We start from the raw sequence: 17,904 nt of genomic DNA, 5'->3' as shown, positions 1-17,904 counted from the left end.
AATTACTGTTAAAGCTGTTTGTCATGGGGACAGTATGAGAAACGTCAACTGACTGCCCTTTATTTTACAGTAAAGATTGTTCAAACCCTTCTGATAATATTTCATCATCATTTAAAACCTTGTAAAAATCCATCCATCCAGACTCCAGCATGCTGCACCTAGCGCCTGGTTTGGGAAAGTTCCGGGAGGAGTCTGGATTCTCAGCAGACCAGCTGGGGTGACGAAGACCAGGGAAATATTTTCAAAAGCACCTAAGTCCCATTTTCAAAAGGCAGTTGGCATTGAGGAACCTACGTCCCATTGAAAGTCAATGGGATTTGGGCTCCTAAGCCACTTGGGCACTTTTGAAAATGTTACCTGTGGGCTTGTTGTGAAACCCCCTTCAAAGCCATGACTTTTGTCACCGTCAGCCTTACCCCTAACCCTGCCCATGGCCTGTAGGTGTTAAAGGTGAATCATTTAACCACTCAGCATGGCTAGCAGTTAGAGGACAAACCTATGAAGGGATCAACTAACGCTTGGAAACGCTACATGGTGAAGTTAGGTCTCTGAAACAGCTGCTCTTGGGCCACTTCCATTCTCCATCCCGTTCCCCATCCTGCCCCAGGAGGTTGGCTGGGGTGGGTTAGTGTGGTACAACCCAACTTGATCTTGTGCGGTATGTTTTATGGACTCTTTGAGCTACGCTTTCGGAAGTGTGCAGTATCCATTTAGGCCAAAAATAAGTCACCAGATCTTTAAAAGAGCCCAGTATGTTGGGTGTTGAATTCTTTGGAAAATCTAACCACAAATCTCACAATAGGAGGTGCTGAGAAGTTCTGAAAAATCTTGTCCTTCTTTAGGCACCTAAATGGGAGCTGAGCTCTTATGAAAATCTGTCCCTAATTGTGGGTGCTGAGCAGTGGGCAATCCAGCCATGAGGTCTTTTGAAAATCTGTCCCGATCTGGATGATGTATTTCTGATGCATTGATCACGATGAGCCGTAGGTGCCTTTAATATAGACTGTGTAGCCTAGACTACTTTATAGATTTAACACCAAGCACTATACCATCAATGACAGAAAATAAGGGCATTGGGCACCATTCTATAGGCCCTTCACTTGCAGAACTGCTTTTGAAGTCCTTGGCAGTACATGCTCAGAGCGCTTGCAGGATCCAGTCCATCGTATAGTGAATAAATTGAAACATCTGGTTGCGAAGCCAGTAATGGTGAGGGAGGGGAAAATAAAGTAGTAAGCAAGGGATAGAAACATCTGAAAGGGAGATTTGAAAAAGGGTGGAGTTGATGGTGCAAGAGGCAGTTCCAGATGGCAGCGGCTGCAGAGGAGAAGGCTCTCATACCAGCAGCAGAGAGACTGATTGCAGGGATGGAGAGAAGGCCAGTGGAGTAGCAGAGGGTGCGGAAGAGGGGGCTCTGAGGTGTGTTAGGAGCATCTCCTGCTCCACTGTGGGACCACTGCTGAGCAATTCAGCAGCATGAGTGTGAGCTGAGTTCCTGATGCGCATAGCTAGTGGTGTGGAGGTAGTGACGGGACTTATTGACAGAGGAGTTGGGAGAAGAAGAAAAGGCAGGGTCAGGAGTACATGAAGCTCACTGGCTGGTGGGCGTAAAGGAGAGACTGGAGTCAAGGAGAGAGAAAGAGAAGATGGGGTTGTGGAGTTTAGCCCTAGTCCCTAAGCTTCCAAACTGTTTGCTGTCGTCCTAGCTCATCCAGTGATTGAAAACAGACAGGTGGAGTGTCCCCAGGGATACAAGAGGCTGAATCGGAGCCACTGTCAAGGTAAGGATGCCACTTTGATCCCTTTATTCTGCCTGATAAGGAGTCTGAGAATAATCATTCCTGTGTGTAAAATGGGTTCACTTCCTGCCCTGGGACCGGCCTACTGGGGATGTTACAGTTAAAGAACCCTCAGCCTTAAAGTGTGAAAGTAACTAGCTACATTCCACTAACTGTACAGAAAAATGGCATGCCCCTGACAGCTCAGGCTGTTTCACAGCAATACCAATCAAATTCCCCAGATAACAGCCTTATCTCTGACCCACAAGATTCTCCCACCATGTGCATGCACTAGTGATGTGCATCTCTAAGTTCAGCATGTACTTAGCGGTGTTAAAAACAAGTGATCAGTATATTTCCTATAGCCTGAAGCAACTTTAACTGCAAGTTACTAGTGATTTTTTTGGGAGGGAGGGGGAGAGTTTGTTTGGGTTTTTTGAGAGAAGTGGTGAAAGTGAGTTGGCTTGAAAATCTGTCTGCACCAAGTACATAAACTTTATACTCTGCCAGGCTCCTCAGAGTCTGCCTTGCTCCAGGGCGGGGCCTGTCTATGCACCTTTCAACCCCAGAGTGTCCTCTGCCCCACATCAGGGGGCGGCTGTGTCTGGGCCATTCATCCTAGGGGTCCCCTCTGCCCCACATTGGGAGTAGAGGGTAATAATAATAACTAATGGAAATATCCCATCTCCTAGAACTGGAAGGGACCTTGAAAGGTCATCGAGTCCAGCCCCCTGCCTTCACTAGCAGGACCAAGTACTGATTTTGGCCCAGATCCCCAAGTGGCCCCCTCAAGGATTGAACTCACAACCCTGGGTTTAGCAGGCCAATGCTCAAACCACTGAGCTATCCCTCTCCCCGGGTGTGTCTGGGCCATTCATCCCAGGGGTCCCCTCTGTCCCCATCGGTGAGTATCTTATGTGGGCTATTCACCCTGGAGTTTCCTCTGCCCCACATTGAGGGGTGTCTATGTGTGGGCCAATCACCCCAGGAGTCCGCTTTGCCCCACATGGGGCTGGGGGGTGGATGCATTTGTCTGTCCCATTCATCTGCTCCACCTGAGGAGGGCGGCTTTTCCCTTGTTCCTCATTAGGGGAATATCTGACATTTTTCCAACCGTAAAGTCCATGTTTTCTGTGCAGTGATTGGGAGCTGGAATTTCTTGGTCACATTGTCATGATTCCTGATAAGCCATGAGGTGTCCCTTAGAGGATGGTGTCTGGGCCTGCCTGGACAAGCTCATGGCATGCAGTCCAGTGACTCATCTCCTCTAGCAGGGACTTTCCATCTCAGTGAGTTAAGTAATGAGTCACCTGAGAGCTTCCCCACAGTGTCCTAGAGGAGAATGGTCACCAGCACAGTGGCCTCAATTCCCTGTGATAATCAGTGTAGGGCTAGTGTCAGGGCTCTGTATTGGCCCTCTGTGTGGCTCCTGGCATGGGGACGTGTTGGGAGAGAAAGAGATGTGGCCATGAGTGCTCTTCCTCCTCAGGGACCTTTCTGAGCCTGGCAGGAGACGCACTGTCCTGCAGATGCCTTGGTGCCTTGAGGTGCTATACACTTACATTCCCATGTCCTTGCTGTGGCCATGGGACGTGTGTCTGGGAGCCCAGTGCTAATTCAGGACCTGAATTCAAAGGCAAAAAGAGCAATTTGGCTAATAGAACGTTGGAGAAGGATCACATGGGTGACATGGGGTCCTTCCCAGCAGAGATGGAAGAGGAAGTGGGATGATGGATGAGAGCTGTTGGATGTTCTCAAGGCCTTTGTCTATAGGATGGAGCCCAGCTGAGAGGGAGCCAACAGGCTGAGTGATCCACTGAGCTTTGGGTTTTGTTAAAGCATCGATGAGAGATGGCAGCAGGGCCCAAGCAGGAGTTGACGGGGCCTCAGGGAGCCCTCCTGCCACTGCTCTGTATGGCTGGCCAGGAGGCCAGCCTGGGTTACTCCTGTGCCCCCACTGCAGAGAAGCAAACCGCCTGGCTCCCTTTGCCAGGATGCCTCCTTGTCTTTGCTTACTAAATACCAGAGAACAGCCTTGCGGCATCAGCATTGTTACAGAGGCCAGATAGAGAGTGGCTGGAAGTTCAAGCACCAATTGGCTTGAACTCCAGCAATCCAGCTGATCCCAGGAAATGCTGTCCCTCTGGAACTGAGTTTGGCTGTGCAGCACAAATCCTCCAGAGCTAATAGCTAATCTCCAGTGGAATTGCTGATTGCCACTGATTAATGACAACCCAGGGGCCTCAGCTCCACTTCTGTTAATGAGAACAGCACAGGTCCTGGAGAGGCCACCTCCTGATGCTCCTGGCACCCAGCTATTCAACAACAGGGACAGTGGCACCCAGCTGCTGAGCACGGGGCAGAGATTGTCATGGAAACTGGTGGCTGGTGCTGGGTAGGGGAAGAAGATGGGAATCCCTCCCCCAGCTGGGCTGCATCCTGTGGCTGCTAACTGGAAATGCACAGGGCGACTGGGCAACATGTAATCACTAGGACCCGGAAACCCCAAGCAGTCTGGTGAAGGTGTGAGTGCCAAAGTCAGGACCTTGCTTCAGAATACAGAGGACAATGTGTGTGACATGTAGGGTGACCAGACAGCAAGTGTGAAAAATTGGGTGTGTGTGTGTGGGGGGTAATAGGGTCCTATATAAGACAGAGCCCCTAGTATTGGGATGTCTGGTCACCCTAGTAACATGCATGAGTCATGGAACACAGCATCTCCAACTCGGGTCTGGTTTCTTCTTCAGACACTGACCGTGTCAGCCCCTCGGTAAACTCACTAGGGCCTTTGTACTATGTGCTCCCCCTTCCCTATGCATCGAGGTTATTACTGAGACGCACCAACAGGCATAAGAACCAGCTATGTGCAGAATGGAAGAAATGGCTGGGCTGCTTGTGGTTCTGGGTTTGTGGGCTCCCCTTCCCTCAAGGCACTGTGTCATGGCTCCAGCCACATCCCTGACTGGGGATGGGCAAGGATGGGTAGCGTACAGCTGGCAATGCTGCTTCTGTGTCACTTGGGGATTCCCATACGGTGGGAGTCCTCAGCGGCCCACTTCGGGCAGCTTTACTGCACTGACAGAAACGCGAGGGGGCTGGAGCAGGGGATGGAATCTAGCCATCTGGTTTAAATTAGATGCACAAAGCTCAGTCCCCACTGCCAGTAAGAACATAAGAAGGGCCATACTGGGTCAGACCAAAGGTCCATCTCGCCCAGTATCCTGTCTACCGACAGTGGCCAATGCCAGGTGCCCCAGAGGGAATGAACAGAGCAGCTAATCCTGGGCTCTGCTTCAGTGTGCCATGCTCGAAGGGTGAAAAGCACCGGCTGGCATCTTCCACGCTGTGAAGAGGATGCTGGGTCTGTCTGAAGCCTGCAGCGGGGACTCTCGGCAGCAGGGGAATCTGCTCTTGCCTGCTGTGGGCCATGTGACCAGCTGGGAGGTTACTCAGTTATTAGGTCCCTATTGGATGGGAACTGTGGGAACAGCAAGGAAATGATGCTTGTCCGTCCTGCTGCACAGGTGGTGGTGATAACAAGTACTTAGCCAGCATTCCTGAGAGCTTCCAGCCCCCTTACGGATGGCCCAGAAGGGACAGGGAATTTGCTTGAGGTCACACACTGCATCAGTGGCAGAGCCATGGCTCGGACTTGGGAGCTGCTAGCTCTCCCGTGTATCCGCAGAACCAGCTGCACCAGTGACAAGCTGGAGACATGCCTTCCACTCCTCCAACTGATGCAGGGCTGTCAGTGCAAGGGCAGGTTCCCCCAGTCCTTGCTGTGCACCCGCACTCTTTGATTCCTGACGATGCATCCTTTGCAGACAGTGCCCCAGTCTGGCCACGCAGGGCATTTGACTGAAAGGAAGGAGGAGACTTGCTCATGAGTCAAGTCCCGCCAAACCTCAGTCTGACAGCTTTAAAAATGACTTTGCCAGAATAGCCCTGTGAGATGCAACATCTGGTGTCCACGAGGATCCCAGAGTAGAGCAATCATTCGAGCCATCTATGCAGCTGCACCTAACAGGCCGTGCACAGCGGATGTGGGATTGCAGTCATCACAAAGGTTCCTGTGAAGCCGTTTGCAATACAAGTGTCCTATGGGACACTGGACTAGCTGAGACCAGTGTGCTGATGCTGTACAGCAAAGGTGCGGTATGGGACTTGAGGGACTTAGAGGCTCGACCCAATAGAGCAAGTAAGATGCCAGACTAACAGTACCAGTTGCCTGATCTGATAGAGCAGGAAGGGGGGGCCAGTAACTTTCCCAGTCATTCCTTTCCATTAGCTTATTTTGGAGATTTTGGCTAAAGAGCCATTGAATCTGAAGGCAGCTGCAGGGAGGAACAAAGGGGACGTAGCCAGGGCAGGAGGCAGGAAGCAGACTGCAGGTGAACTTGGCTAGGAGACAGGCAAGGCAGGACTCTGGGACAAAGGGGAGGAGATTTTCAAAAAGTCTGGAATCTCCTGGCACATTATTGTACCCACCTGGGGCTCAGCTAGCAAAGGCAGACTCCCAAATTCCTCCCTAACCCATGGCATGCTGTACAGCTTCCACATCTGGATGGTTCACGGTGACTGGACCCAGCTGGATGAATCTGGAGCATCAGCAGCAGGGGAGGAGGGAGGCGAGGCTATGAGACGTTCTGGGTTGGCCGTTTGCTCTTGACACGCCTTTTGCAGGTTAACACGGCCCATGGGACAAGGTGTACTTAACCCTGCCTCGGTGTGGGAGGGGGACTAGATGGCCTGCTGAGGTCCCTGCCAGCCAGGTCAGGCCCCTAGAGAGAGCATCAGCTTGAGAGAGCAGCACTTTGCAGAGTCAGGAGACCTTGCGATACAGGACACTGCCACTGTCCCTACCAACAACCTAGCTGGGCATCGGTGTCAGCAATGGCAGGTATGAGCCCCTCAGGGCCTGGAGCTGACTGTCCCGGGCTGTGACTGCAGAAAGAGCCAGGCCAGAGTGAGATTGTTTCATACTGTTTCGGAAATAGAACAATGGGAAAGCTCAGAGGGCACAGTCCATACAGTTGGTGCCTTGAGGGGCCCTGCCAGGCCCTGGCCTCGCACTGATGTGGGGTCCCCTCCCCTAAAAGCCTAGTGCTCGTTGATGGGAAAGTATGAGAGAGAGCCCTGCAGGATTCTGCTGGGCCTGGAGTGGAATCCTGTGCCCAGGGACTATGGGGACATTCTCAGCTGACAGCATCCAGGAGGGGACGTAGTGTCTCAGGAATTTCTGGAGGGGGCCAGGTAGTACAAAGTGCCCTGCCCTCACCCCTTCCGTCTGAGGCTCCTGAAGGCTGAGCACCCATTATCAGTGGGACAGAAATGTTAGGTGAGAACATGGGAAGCCAAATGCTACCTGCAAAATTCCCCTCCCCTGTCTAGCTACAGAGAGTGACTCCCCAGCTCTCCCATGCTGCTAGGTGTCTGGGTCTTTGCTAATTCTCATTTTCTACCAGTGTGGGAGTCAGCAGGTCTTTGGCCAGGGCACTCCAGGCAGACCCTGATCTCAGTCACTCTGGGCTCCTGGTGCAACCCACCCCCAGCAGCTCCTCACGTTAGACCTTCCCCAGTCCTGTATGTGGGGAAACCCCATGGGAATTTACTCTGGTGACTCCTGCTGTCACTTCTCAACTGGTTCAGTGCTGGAGAGACCAACTGTGTTGTTGCAGGAAGGTAAAGACTTCTGCTGTTTGCTGGTTGCATGGGGGTCAGTATCAGCCCATGAAGCGGGGTGGGGCACTGGGAAGGGCCTCAGACAGGAGGTGCTGCTTGTGGGGCTGTTGGACATGGTTTGATTTGTCAATTTGCTGTTCGATTTGCTGTTTTCTCTTCGCTTATACCAACCGGGTTATGGGAAGGGAGCACCGGCGATTTGGCTACATAGCAATAGGGGACATTACAGGTCCCTGCCCTGTTGAATTTCAGCCCCTTCCCGTTCCTGCTGCAGTTCCCCCTGCCATGTGCTGCTGTCGCTGACTCCAGTTAATGGGCAGGCCCAGAGCACTGTGACTGATTCTGTTCTCTGCTTCCACCCTGTAGATATCAACGAGTGCCTGATGCTTGGCCTGTGTAAAGATGCCGAATGTGTGAACACCCGCGGCAGTTTCCTCTGCACCTGCAAACCCGGGACCATGCTGGACCCATCCCGCAGTCGCTGTGTCTGTAAGTGCTCTGGAGACCAAGCCCTGCATGGCTGCCTGGAAGCAGCTACCCAGGGTCCCCAGTGACATCCCCCAAAGCTTCCCCGGAACTGTGAGCAGGAACCAGGAGATCGTGAGCCAGATGGAAACAAGATATCACGTGTCAGTGTGCCCCTGTGTGTGCCAGTGTGTCCCTATGCCCTGAGAGTGTGCGTGGGTGGGCGGTGTGAGATCCTGTGTGTGTGCATTCATGCCCTTGCATGATGTGTGTGCATGGATGTGTACCCATGTGTCCCAGCACTCTCCCCGTACAGGGCCGCGGGGTTCAGCTCCTATGGGATTCTCACTCACTTCCCTCCCTTGTTCACATCGGGTTGTTGAGTCGACATGACAGTAGTGCTATGGCAGAGCATGCAGGAGATAGAGAGCCTGCACCCAGCTTCTGCAGAGACTGCCGTGAAAGCAGTGACCTCTCCCCAGGAGTGCAGTTGTGGGGAAGGGGGTGGAGAGCACCTGCACTGGAGTATCTGGAGTCAAAATAGAAGCCCATCTCTTCCATGCCGCTTCTGTTGGATCTGCCCACTCCACTGAGGTCCTAGGGCTGAATGCCCAAGCAGGTGTAGGCTGGGGAGAGACATACTATGGAAACCGCAGCTTCCAGGAGAGGGGCCTGCAGCTCTTCACCAAAGTCCTTATCAGCCAGTGGCAAAGGCTGCGTGACGTGAGTGCCAACGTGTAGGGACAGCGTGGAGACCGTTGGGGCAGAAGCAGACCAGTGGGGTGATGGTGCTGTATCGCAGCAGAGGAGGGATGCGATAAGGCCCTGGGACTGGTGACAGAGAGGCAGAGCTGGGAAGGACCTTGAAGGCAATGACAGGCAGCACTTTTCCTTGACACTCTGTGCCCGGCAGAGGTGACGGCTTGGCCTCCAACACTAACTCTGGGCTTGTGTTTCAGCGGATAAGGCCGTGTCCATGGAGCAGGGGCTGTGCTATCGCTCAGCAGCAGGAGGCGTCTGTGCCCTACCACTCGCCCAGAGCATCACCAAACAGATCTGCTGCTGCAGCCGTGTTGGCAAAGGATGGGGGAGGAATTGTGAGAAGTGTCCTATGCTTGGGTCAGGTGAGAGCTGTGTTCGCTGCCCAGCTGTGCCCAGTGTTCTAAGCCTGGAGCCTGGCCTTCACCTTACACCTTCTCCCGACTCCTCGGCCCAGAACCAACGCAGGCTCCTTGCCACGCGCTGACGTGTTGGGAAGTGGGCGTGAACAGTCTATGGGGGACTGAGTGCAAGGGGACAGGCCAGCCTGGAGACTGTGGTCTGTGTGGTTGCTTGCTAGGAGGCAGAGTGCACTAGCTGAAAGCGGCCTGCTGCTCTGGAGGCTGGAGTGGAGCAGAGCAGATTCCAAACCTGGAGGATCTGCAGCACAAGTGAGTGCATCTGAGCTTGGAGGTGGGGAAGTTCCTCGCCAGGCAGCCATCATGCAGCACTGCCCCAGAGGGAGACCACAGCCTTCCCCATGCCTGGGTTAGCCTGACAGAACCTTAGGGGAGGCAGAGTGAGATGAAAGGGAAAGTTTCATCCTCTCCTGAAGTGTCAGCCTTCAAGTGCCCCAACACACCAAGCAAGGATGGGTTTGGCTTTTACTGGTGTGTTAAGTACCAGAGAGACAAGCACAGAACCCCACAGGGCTGGGAATTCCTACACACACCCCTGGACTGGGTGGAAGGCATCTTTGGACATGTGCATCAAAGGGCCAAAGTACTAGAAGGTCCCCAGTGCCATGTGCAGCCCCCTCTGCCCATTATATGGCTGTATCCTGTTGATGAAGTGATAGCTGTCTTCAAAGGTGGGGGAGTGTTTCCTTGGTGCTCCCCCTGGCAGCTCTGAGCCAACAGAGAGATTCAGTCTCCAGTAGCTGTGAATGCTAATGTGTCCATTACAGACACACCCAGCTCTGGGAGCAGATTCTCTCTGCTGGAAACATCCACCCTTCACACCATGCTCTAACATACGGTGGCTCAAACATGTTCTAACTATGGGACAGACCCATATTTTAACTCTGGTAGGCTGATGGATGGAGGGTGTGTACACACACAAACACACACCTGGCCATTCTCACTTGCATAGCAGAAGACAGCATCTTCAGTTCCTCCATTGGATCTTGCCAGAGGACAGCCTCATGTGCTCGCAACTGGTTTCTACCCCTTTCCCCCACGTCAGCCTTGGCCTGTGTCTCCCTTGCAGAAACCTTTAAGGAGATTTGCCCAGCTGGACATGGTTACACCTACTCCAGCTCCGATATCCGTCTGTCCATGAGAAAGGCGGAGGCAGAAGAGCTGCCATTCAGCTCAGAGGAGCATGGGGAGAGCAGCGACCGGACGTCCAACAGGGCAGCAAAAAGGCCGCAGCTGCAGGAAGCCCTGAGTGGTGGAGTCACAGGTACGCTCCCCCGTGCTGGAACCACAGCAGCGGAAGGTAGATTGGGATGTGATGCAACGTTAGTAGCGGCTATGCACACAGGTGCCCTGGATGAATTCCCTCTTTCACCCTCAGGCTGTGCCTATCCCAGGGACTGTGGTTCCAGCTGAAGTGGACTCGGGTCAGCTCCAGAGCTATGCAAGGCTCTCTTGCCCCTGTATCCCAGTGGCATAGGGCATGACCTTTTCAGAGCTCCCTGGCCCTCCTGGGCCTTGAGACAGGGGCAACCTTTGAGTTCCAGCCTCAGATCCTCATGTGCTAACAGGTGCTGCTGCTGCCAGATGGCCAAAATGCCTCCACACTTGGAAGCTGTAGTCTGATTCAGATGTGCCCTGCTGAGTGGGGCTCTGTGAATCCTGGCCTGAGTGTCCCTGGGTGGTTATCCCAATGCACTCAGGCTGGGAATGCAAATCCAGAGAGGGGAGTGGCAGTTGTCACTGGAACCAGGGTCTGTTAGAATGTGAATTCCCTGAGGACGCTGTGGGGGAGCCAGGACTGGGGCAACTCAGTGTGCTAGGTTTGGAAGGACAAGTTCCCATCTTGTGCTGGGAGAAATGGGGGGCTCCTAGTCAGCGTCAGGGAAGCAAGTGAGGTTAGTGCAGCCTGAGCTCTCTGAGGTATGTGGGGTGCTGATGTTTCTTCTGAAATTCACCATGTGGTGTTTCATTTTCCAGGTCATTCTCCAGATAGTGAGGTGAGTCAAGCCCATGCTGCTGGCAGATGATGGGGTGGGGATATGTTTGTGATGAACTTCACTGGTGGGAAAGGGATCATTTAAAAAAGTAACCAGCGGGAAACACCGAATGTGTTGGAGTAATGAGGGGAAGTAGCTATTGATCAAGAAGGTGGCGGGTTTGCTGAGGTGCAGGAGGAGGTTAGAAAACACCCGGACAGCCAGGCATTTTCACTTACTACAGATCAGCTGCAACATTCAAGTCCCAGCTGATGCTTTGGGCTTGGGAGCAGCTGACACCCCATTGATGAGGGTTGGGAGAGAATGGTGTGTCCCCCCTCCCCGGCCCCACGATAGGATTTTGGGGTTTGCCTCCTTGTGCCCTAAACATTTAGGAATAAAGCTTAAAAGTAATCTGTGAAGGGAAAAACGGGGCTTGGGACTTCGTTGTGTTGGCTTCTTTGGGATGGTTTGGTTTGGTTGTTTCAGTTTGACAGCAGACGTTCATGTCCAGTCTGTCTCCCCTGTGTGCTCCTATGGCCTGCGTTGCCATAGTATCTGAGCACCTCACAATCTTTAATGTATTCAGTCTCTCAACACCGTGGGGGGATAGGGAACAGCTGTTAATCCCATTATACTGGTTCTTCACCAATGGAGAGATGAAGTGACACAGCCGAGGTCATGCATCTGGGGCAGTGCTGGGATTTGAACTCAGGTCTCCCCAATTGTGAGCTAGCCCCTTGCCCCCAGTCATCCTTCCTCTCTAGTCAGGCTGGGAAGAGTCTCTAATGACTGGAGAATTAGTGAAATGATGACAGTCCAAAAGAGTGAAAGCCGAGCTACTGAGGGGGAAGGAGTTTAGCCAGACTATAGGAAACTGCTTTGGTTTGTGTTTAATGCGTGGTTAATGCCAATGACTAATTAACATCCTGAATAAGGGAGTCTTTTGCCAAAGGGTCAGTACTCTTGCCCCTTGAGTTGAGGATTCAGAGCTCACAATAGGCATCCCTAGGACTTCCCAGAGGTCCTCCAGAAAAACCAGGAGAAACCACACTGACACTCTGAAGATCGTCCCTGGGAAAATCTCTGCCAAAGGATTGCCTGCCCAGTGCAGGTTCTGGAGCTCCTCACAAGATTAGCCAGGCTCCCACCTGAGGCACTAGGTAATGCAGATACCTGGCCTTGAGGTTTGTAGCTATGCAGTTGGCCTGTGAAGGAGACTTGGAGGGAACTGAATGCAGAAATCTAAAAGGCTTCTGGGTAGGCATAATGCTTTGTATAGGGTCCAGCACACTGAGGCTCCAGCCATTCCACACAGTAGCAGCCTCACCTACCATTACAGTACCCTTAGTGTGAACCAGCAGCCAGGATGGGGCAAGAGGAAGCTCACTTCTCTCTTATCCCTTGGCTAAATACATCCCTGGGTGGTCTAGGCAGAGCCAAACTTTGTGTTTGTGTTTCTCACCCACAGGGCACTGCTGATGCCACCCAAGAACCTGCCACACACCCAGGTGCGTAAGTGCCCAATTGGCTTGTGAATAAGCTGCAAATAGAGAAGAGAAAGGAGGACAGGGTTGGCCCAGCTGGCAGCTTCAGGCTGTGCTGATAACCTTAGGGACAGGGAAAGGCAGTTTTATTTCATAGGCACCTCCTAATCTCCTTCTGTGTCACTCCAAATGGGCTGTGCTGCACAGAACCAGCAGGCACTGCAGGAACGGGGCAGCCCCATGAGATGCAGGGCAGGGAGGGCCACACTCCATTTCATGTATTGGAAGAGCAGTTTCTCCAGCCTGGGGATGGGGCTCTGTTATTGTCTGCCCACGTTCATGGTCTCTGCATGCTGGGCTCTGTAATGGGCACTACGGGTCATGGTGGGGGGTGTCAGGTTGCAGGGGTCTGCACCCCCAACATGCAGCGACAAGCTTGGTGGCTGTGAAATTTCTCTGCCGTAACACGAATGAGGCTGGATCATGTGACAACTGGTCTCATGATGTCATGTAGTATAACATATGCAGCAACCTAGATGCTGGGCTCCATGCTGGGGCTTGGCACCCACGCCTGCTGGTCTGCAGCCGATCCCTTGGTATCGTGAGGTGCTGGGACGTAGAGGTTGGGAGGTCATGGGCAGGACTTAGGCTGACACTTGCTCCTGTGTCTGACTGTGATCCCAGTCTGGTGCTCACATCTCTCTCGTCTGCAGGGGATGTAGTGGAGGAGACATTCTCTCGCCCTCCCTCCCAGCCAGGCCCAGAGGCTGCAGGGGAGGGCACTGCTGCAGCACAGATCACAGGTTCGTCAGCAGCTCTAAATGGGGTTTACCTGCCTCACCTGGCAGGCCCTAAAGAGAAATGTGACCCAGTCAAAACATAGAGCCCTCCCCCCGCAAGGATCCCTGGTATGCCAAACCCCGGTGGATCCCACCAGGCCTGGGTGTGTGCTGAGGGATCCAGGCAGATCCCAGTGGGTACAAGAGCATATGCTTTGGCTTTCAGCGCCCTTCTCTGTGTAATTTGTATAACACATGGCCTTGTCTGGATCACATGGAAGGGAAGCTTAGGATTCATGCCATAAATGAGCACATCCCTTCATTGCTGTCCAGCCAGGCGCAGAGACCTGTCACCCAAGAGAGCCCTCTCTTTGATTCATGTGTTTAGCATAGGTCAGTGTAATTTCCCTGACATACAGCTCCTCCTGGTGCGCACTGTGCCTGCCCAGGGCTACAGGGACCGTGGGGCTAGCTGGATCGCTGCACTGTGAACAGCAGGGTCTCTGGGCAGAAGGGAGAGGGAAGGGCTCCCCGGGGAAGTGAAATCACAGAGGGGGTGGCGGCGACTCCAAAGGAAAGGGACTGGCAGGGTCTCACTGGTGGCTTTGGCCCAATCCCTGCTGCAGTCAGAGTTGAGTCATCTGGAAGTTGTGGTGGAGCGGGAAGTGTGTGGCTCCCAGGGGAGGCTTGTTTACTGCATGAATAATAGCAGCTCTGTTGTTCTAGGGTTGTCTAAGTGTCTGGGAGCGCTGCCCCTGCTCGGGGCCAAAAGCACCCTCAGAAGAAACCCTGGCATAGGCACCTTGCTGTGGAATGCGCCTCCCACAATAGCCTTTTGTTTGTGTGTGTTGGTTTGGTGATGGGATTGTTTCACTGTTGGGGTGTGTGTGGGTCTCTGCTGGCCTCTCCTTGCTCTTCCTGCATTCACTGCCGCTGAACTGCTTCCTCTAGCTGCCCTGGGATTAGTGAGACCGGGCCTGAGGCAACAGGAAGGGAAGCAGCATGTGAATGGCCCACACTGAGCTGGCACTAAAGCCCCTGTGACTGTGCCTGCCCTGCCTCCCTGCTCACTGTGGCCGGTTCCAGGGCTGCACTGGCTCCTGGGGAGCCGCTTGCTTGCCCAGGCCAGATAGAGCCTGTTTGCTGTTTCCTTCCTAGCTCTCCATGGGCTTTCCCTGCTTTCCAGCGCTGTGTCCCAGTCTCCTGCTCTCGCTCAGCCCAGCTAGGAACAAGTGCCTAGCTGCAGGGCTCTGGAGCCCCAGGAAGCCATGTCTGCCCCGCTAGGCGCACTGACCCAAGCCAACCCACAGGTGCTGGCCATTAGTGCTCCCTCTCCATTCTTGGACACTGGGGGTCCATCCCTGTCGTCGTGGCTGGAGGCTGCTGAGGCCCAGCTCTGCCAGCTGTCTGAGGTGCAGGGGCCTCAGAGCTGTCTCCCATTCTGTCTGTGATGTGGGGGTGGTGCGAGTAACTGGGCTGGGGGCTGTGGAATAGGGAAAGCTCTGTACTATGTGCTGGGGGACTGGGGAGCAGGGGCCTGTGACTTCACCCTGTCTGTCTCCCTCAGAAATCGATAGATGCTCCTCTGTACCTGACCCGTGTGGCCCAGGCACTTGTGTGAACCTGCCCGGCAGATACAGCTGCATGTGTGGCCCTGGCTATCGGCTGCATCCTGGCCTCCCCCGATGCATTGGTATGTCACTAGCTCTGCTGTTTCTAAAGGGGACACTGGGGAGACAATGGCTATCAGAAATCCCACGTCAGGAAACGGAGCATGTGGAGAGAGGCCGGCTCCTGAGCACAAAGCCTGGCTGAGCCAGGCCCCTTGCAGGGCACCAGCCCCGCTGCCTTCCTGAGCAGAACAACCCTGTGGCCTGGGATTATTTTCTGTCCTGCTTCCCCAGTTTTAGTAGCCAGGGGAAGTCTGAAGGGCAGAATCATCCCTCTCCCTCCATGTGTGGCAATGCTGCCCTCCAGTGGTGGATGGCAGACAAACAGGGGCTTGTCCTGTCCCTGCAGGGCCCTCATGTGTCATCAAGCAGGATCCCTGGGGAGGGAAATGCTGAGTGCGGGAGGTGGGTCCCCTCAGGCCCTTGCTCATCCCATCTCCAGCATTGTCTGTAGGAAATGGGAGGGCTAATGGTATTGCCCGGATGACCCTGTTCCTCTGCTCTGGACCCAGATGATGATGAGTGTATGAGAGATCCCTGCGCTGGGAAGGGTCACTGCATCAACAGCGTGGGCTCCTACTCCTGCCTCTGCTACCTGGGGTACACCGTGCTTGCCTCCCAGGATGCACAGACCTGTCAGGGTAAGTGACGCTCCAGCCGGCACACGCCCACAGCCTCAGGGAGAGCCTTGCTTGCAAGGTTCCTGTGACCTCCCTCGGCTACATGTTTCCTGGGTAATGGGGGTTCCAGCCTTCTCCTTCATATGGGCTTCCCTCCCCCCTCCCCCAACTACTGCCCAAGCCTGCCCTAGGAGGACCCCTCGTGAGGGGGCAGATGAAGTTGCATTATCCTTGCTCGTTCCCCCAGCCTCTCGCCGGGGTGGGGCAGTGAGCAGTGCAGGCTGTGGAAGACTGCAGAAAAGAGTCAGTCAGCAAAGGCTTTTCCTCCAGAAAACCCCTCAGCTTGGGGCTTGTCTGACCCAGAGGCCAGTGGCGTGGAGCTCAACTAGCCCTGCATCCCCTGCCCTGTGTCCCAAGCACTGTCTCCGAGCATCTGGAGAGGGCTGGAGGCAGCTCAGCAGAATGTCACCCACTGGCAGCTGGCAAGCAGCCCTGCTTCTTGCTCCACTGCTGGTCTGGGCTCATTATTAGCTGGCAAACAGGAAGCCCTGGCGCTGGCCCAAACTGCCTCCAGCCTGCTTTGGCATGTGGGGGTGACCAGCAGCAGCAAGAAGGGTCTGGGGCATGGCAGAGTGGAAGTGTGAGTGACACAGGCCCATGGGGACTCTGGCCGTGAGTACAGCCTGGCGCTGCCATTCCTCCTCATTGGCATGAGGGCAGAGGTTGGCTCTCAGGAGGGATTTGAATGAGGGGCGGGCAGTGGCCATTCAGAGTGGGTTTGGGGCAAAGGGACAGGGAGGGCTCTGCACACAGGCAGAGCCACCTCTCTCACCCTTAGCTGAGCCCAGTTCCCTGACAGGACCTATCCTTGGGTGCTAATAGATCTGAATGAGTGTGAGCAGCCCAACATGTGCCAGGGGGGGCAGTGCACCAACACACCTGGATCATATCACTGTGAGTGTGCCAGGGGCTACATCATGGGCCGCACAGGACAGTGCGAAGGTGAGTTTGCTAACCTCCCCTAAGTGAAGGGCTCCAGCCCCTTTGTGCAAACCTCAGCTCTCCGTGCCCCCCTCCCTCCAGATCTGCACTGAGGTACCTGCGCCTTCTCATTTTGTCACTTCAGTCCCCTGACACAAGTCTGCCCCCACTTGCCTGGGGGACTCCCCACCCCGCTGCGGGAGAGGGGAGCTCTCTCCCCAAGCTCATTCCCCTTCAGACTCTCACTCCCCCCTCAGGCCCAGTGGGACCCATCCTGAGCCCCTTCTTCTGGACTGGAAAGGGAATGTGTTTTGTTCTTGGGCTGGTGCTAGTCTGGAGGTTTGGCGTCTGTCATTGCTTGCCCCTGTTTGAGCCCTGGGCTGGCAAGTACATTGAAGATATGTCTGCAGCCAGCTGCATGTACACAGCATGTCACAGTGATTGAAAATCAAAATGGGCATCCTACCAGGTGTGGGAACAGGCCACAGAGACAATGAATGACAAGTGGGACTCATGAGAATCTCCCCCTGAGCCCCAAACTCAATGCACCATCAAGCCCGTCTGCTTGGAGTCACAGTCACTCTTACTTTGGCCAGAGCTGGCTGAGAAGGTTAGATGCAGGTGACAGTGGTTCCAGCTGCGAGGATGTTCTGGATAGGACTCGGTCTGTCTCTCTCTTTTCCTGGAGTCTGAAAGCAGGGGGTCTCTTTGCAGACATTGATGAGTGTGCTGACCCCAGCACCTGCCCCAGAGGGAGATGTGTCAATGCGCTGGGCTCCTATGAGTGTCTCAGCTGTGCAACCGGTTACCAGCCGATGAATGGAAGATGCGTTGGTAAGGAGGCGAGAGCTGTTCCCCCCAAGACCCCTCCCCACCTTTTGGAAACTCCCTCTTGCATGGCAGCAATTCCAGCCCTAGCCAAGCACTCCTGGGGCTGTAATGTGCCACACAAGCCTTGTGGGCAGGCGTTGGCTGTGGGAAATGGCAGGCGAGAGAGGCTAGTGTGTGTACCCTGAGTACCATGCCCTGCAGGATTGGGTTGTGGGGAGATCCCTGGGGATTTCAGAGCACCCCTGTTCCTGGATTGATGGGCCCCTTTGCTGTGTCTTGCAGATGATGATGAGTGCTTCACCGTGGGAACCTGTGCTCATGGACTGTGCATCAACCTGGCTGGCTCCTTCAGGTGTTCCTGCTACCATGGCTTTGAGGTGACAGCAGATGAGAAGAGCTGCCAAGGTATCCTATCCTCTACCAGATGCTTTTGGACCCAGTCCAACTCCTAGTGAAG

General features: G+C 54.2%; 2 protein-coding genes across 8 annotated transcripts in view; one reads left to right on the top strand and one right to left on the bottom strand.

The window, feature by feature from the left end:
- BBOF1 (basal body orientation factor 1) overlaps positions 1-17,904 on the bottom strand; it is a 1,057,902-nt gene that overhangs the window by 529,955 nt on the left and 510,043 nt on the right. The window lies entirely within an intron of this gene.
- The window catches only part of LTBP2 (latent transforming growth factor beta binding protein 2), a 114,682-nt gene that overhangs the window by 71,341 nt on the left and 25,437 nt on the right, over positions 1-17,904 (top strand). For 5 of the 6 annotated variants that reach the window (XM_042858522.2, XM_008164621.4, XM_065593352.1 and 2 more), the window contains 12 exons: positions 1,707-1,781; positions 7,827-7,949; positions 8,885-9,049; positions 10,173-10,367; positions 11,081-11,100; positions 12,551-12,590; positions 13,280-13,369; positions 14,913-15,038; positions 15,528-15,656; positions 16,518-16,637; positions 17,331-17,450; positions 17,730-17,852. In XM_042858522.2, coding sequence (XP_042714456.2) covers positions 1,707-1,781; positions 7,827-7,949; positions 8,885-9,049; positions 10,173-10,367; positions 11,081-11,100; positions 12,551-12,590; positions 13,280-13,369; positions 14,913-15,038; positions 15,528-15,656; positions 16,518-16,637; positions 17,331-17,450; positions 17,730-17,852 — 1,326 coding nt within the window. The remainder of the gene's footprint in view (positions 1-1,706; positions 1,782-7,826; positions 7,950-8,884; positions 9,050-10,172; positions 10,368-11,080; positions 11,101-12,550; positions 12,591-13,279; positions 13,370-14,912; positions 15,039-15,527; positions 15,657-16,517; positions 16,638-17,330; positions 17,451-17,729; positions 17,853-17,904) is intronic. The other variant, XM_065593351.1, reaches the window with a different exon arrangement.

Source organism: Chrysemys picta, chromosome 4, assembly GCF_011386835.1.
Source record: "Chrysemys picta bellii isolate R12L10 chromosome 4, ASM1138683v2, whole genome shotgun sequence".
Lineage (NCBI taxonomy): Eukaryota > Metazoa > Chordata > Testudines > Emydidae > Chrysemys > Chrysemys picta.
Note: the sequence above shows the minus strand (reverse complement) of the source record. Positions and strands in the feature narration are given on the sequence as shown.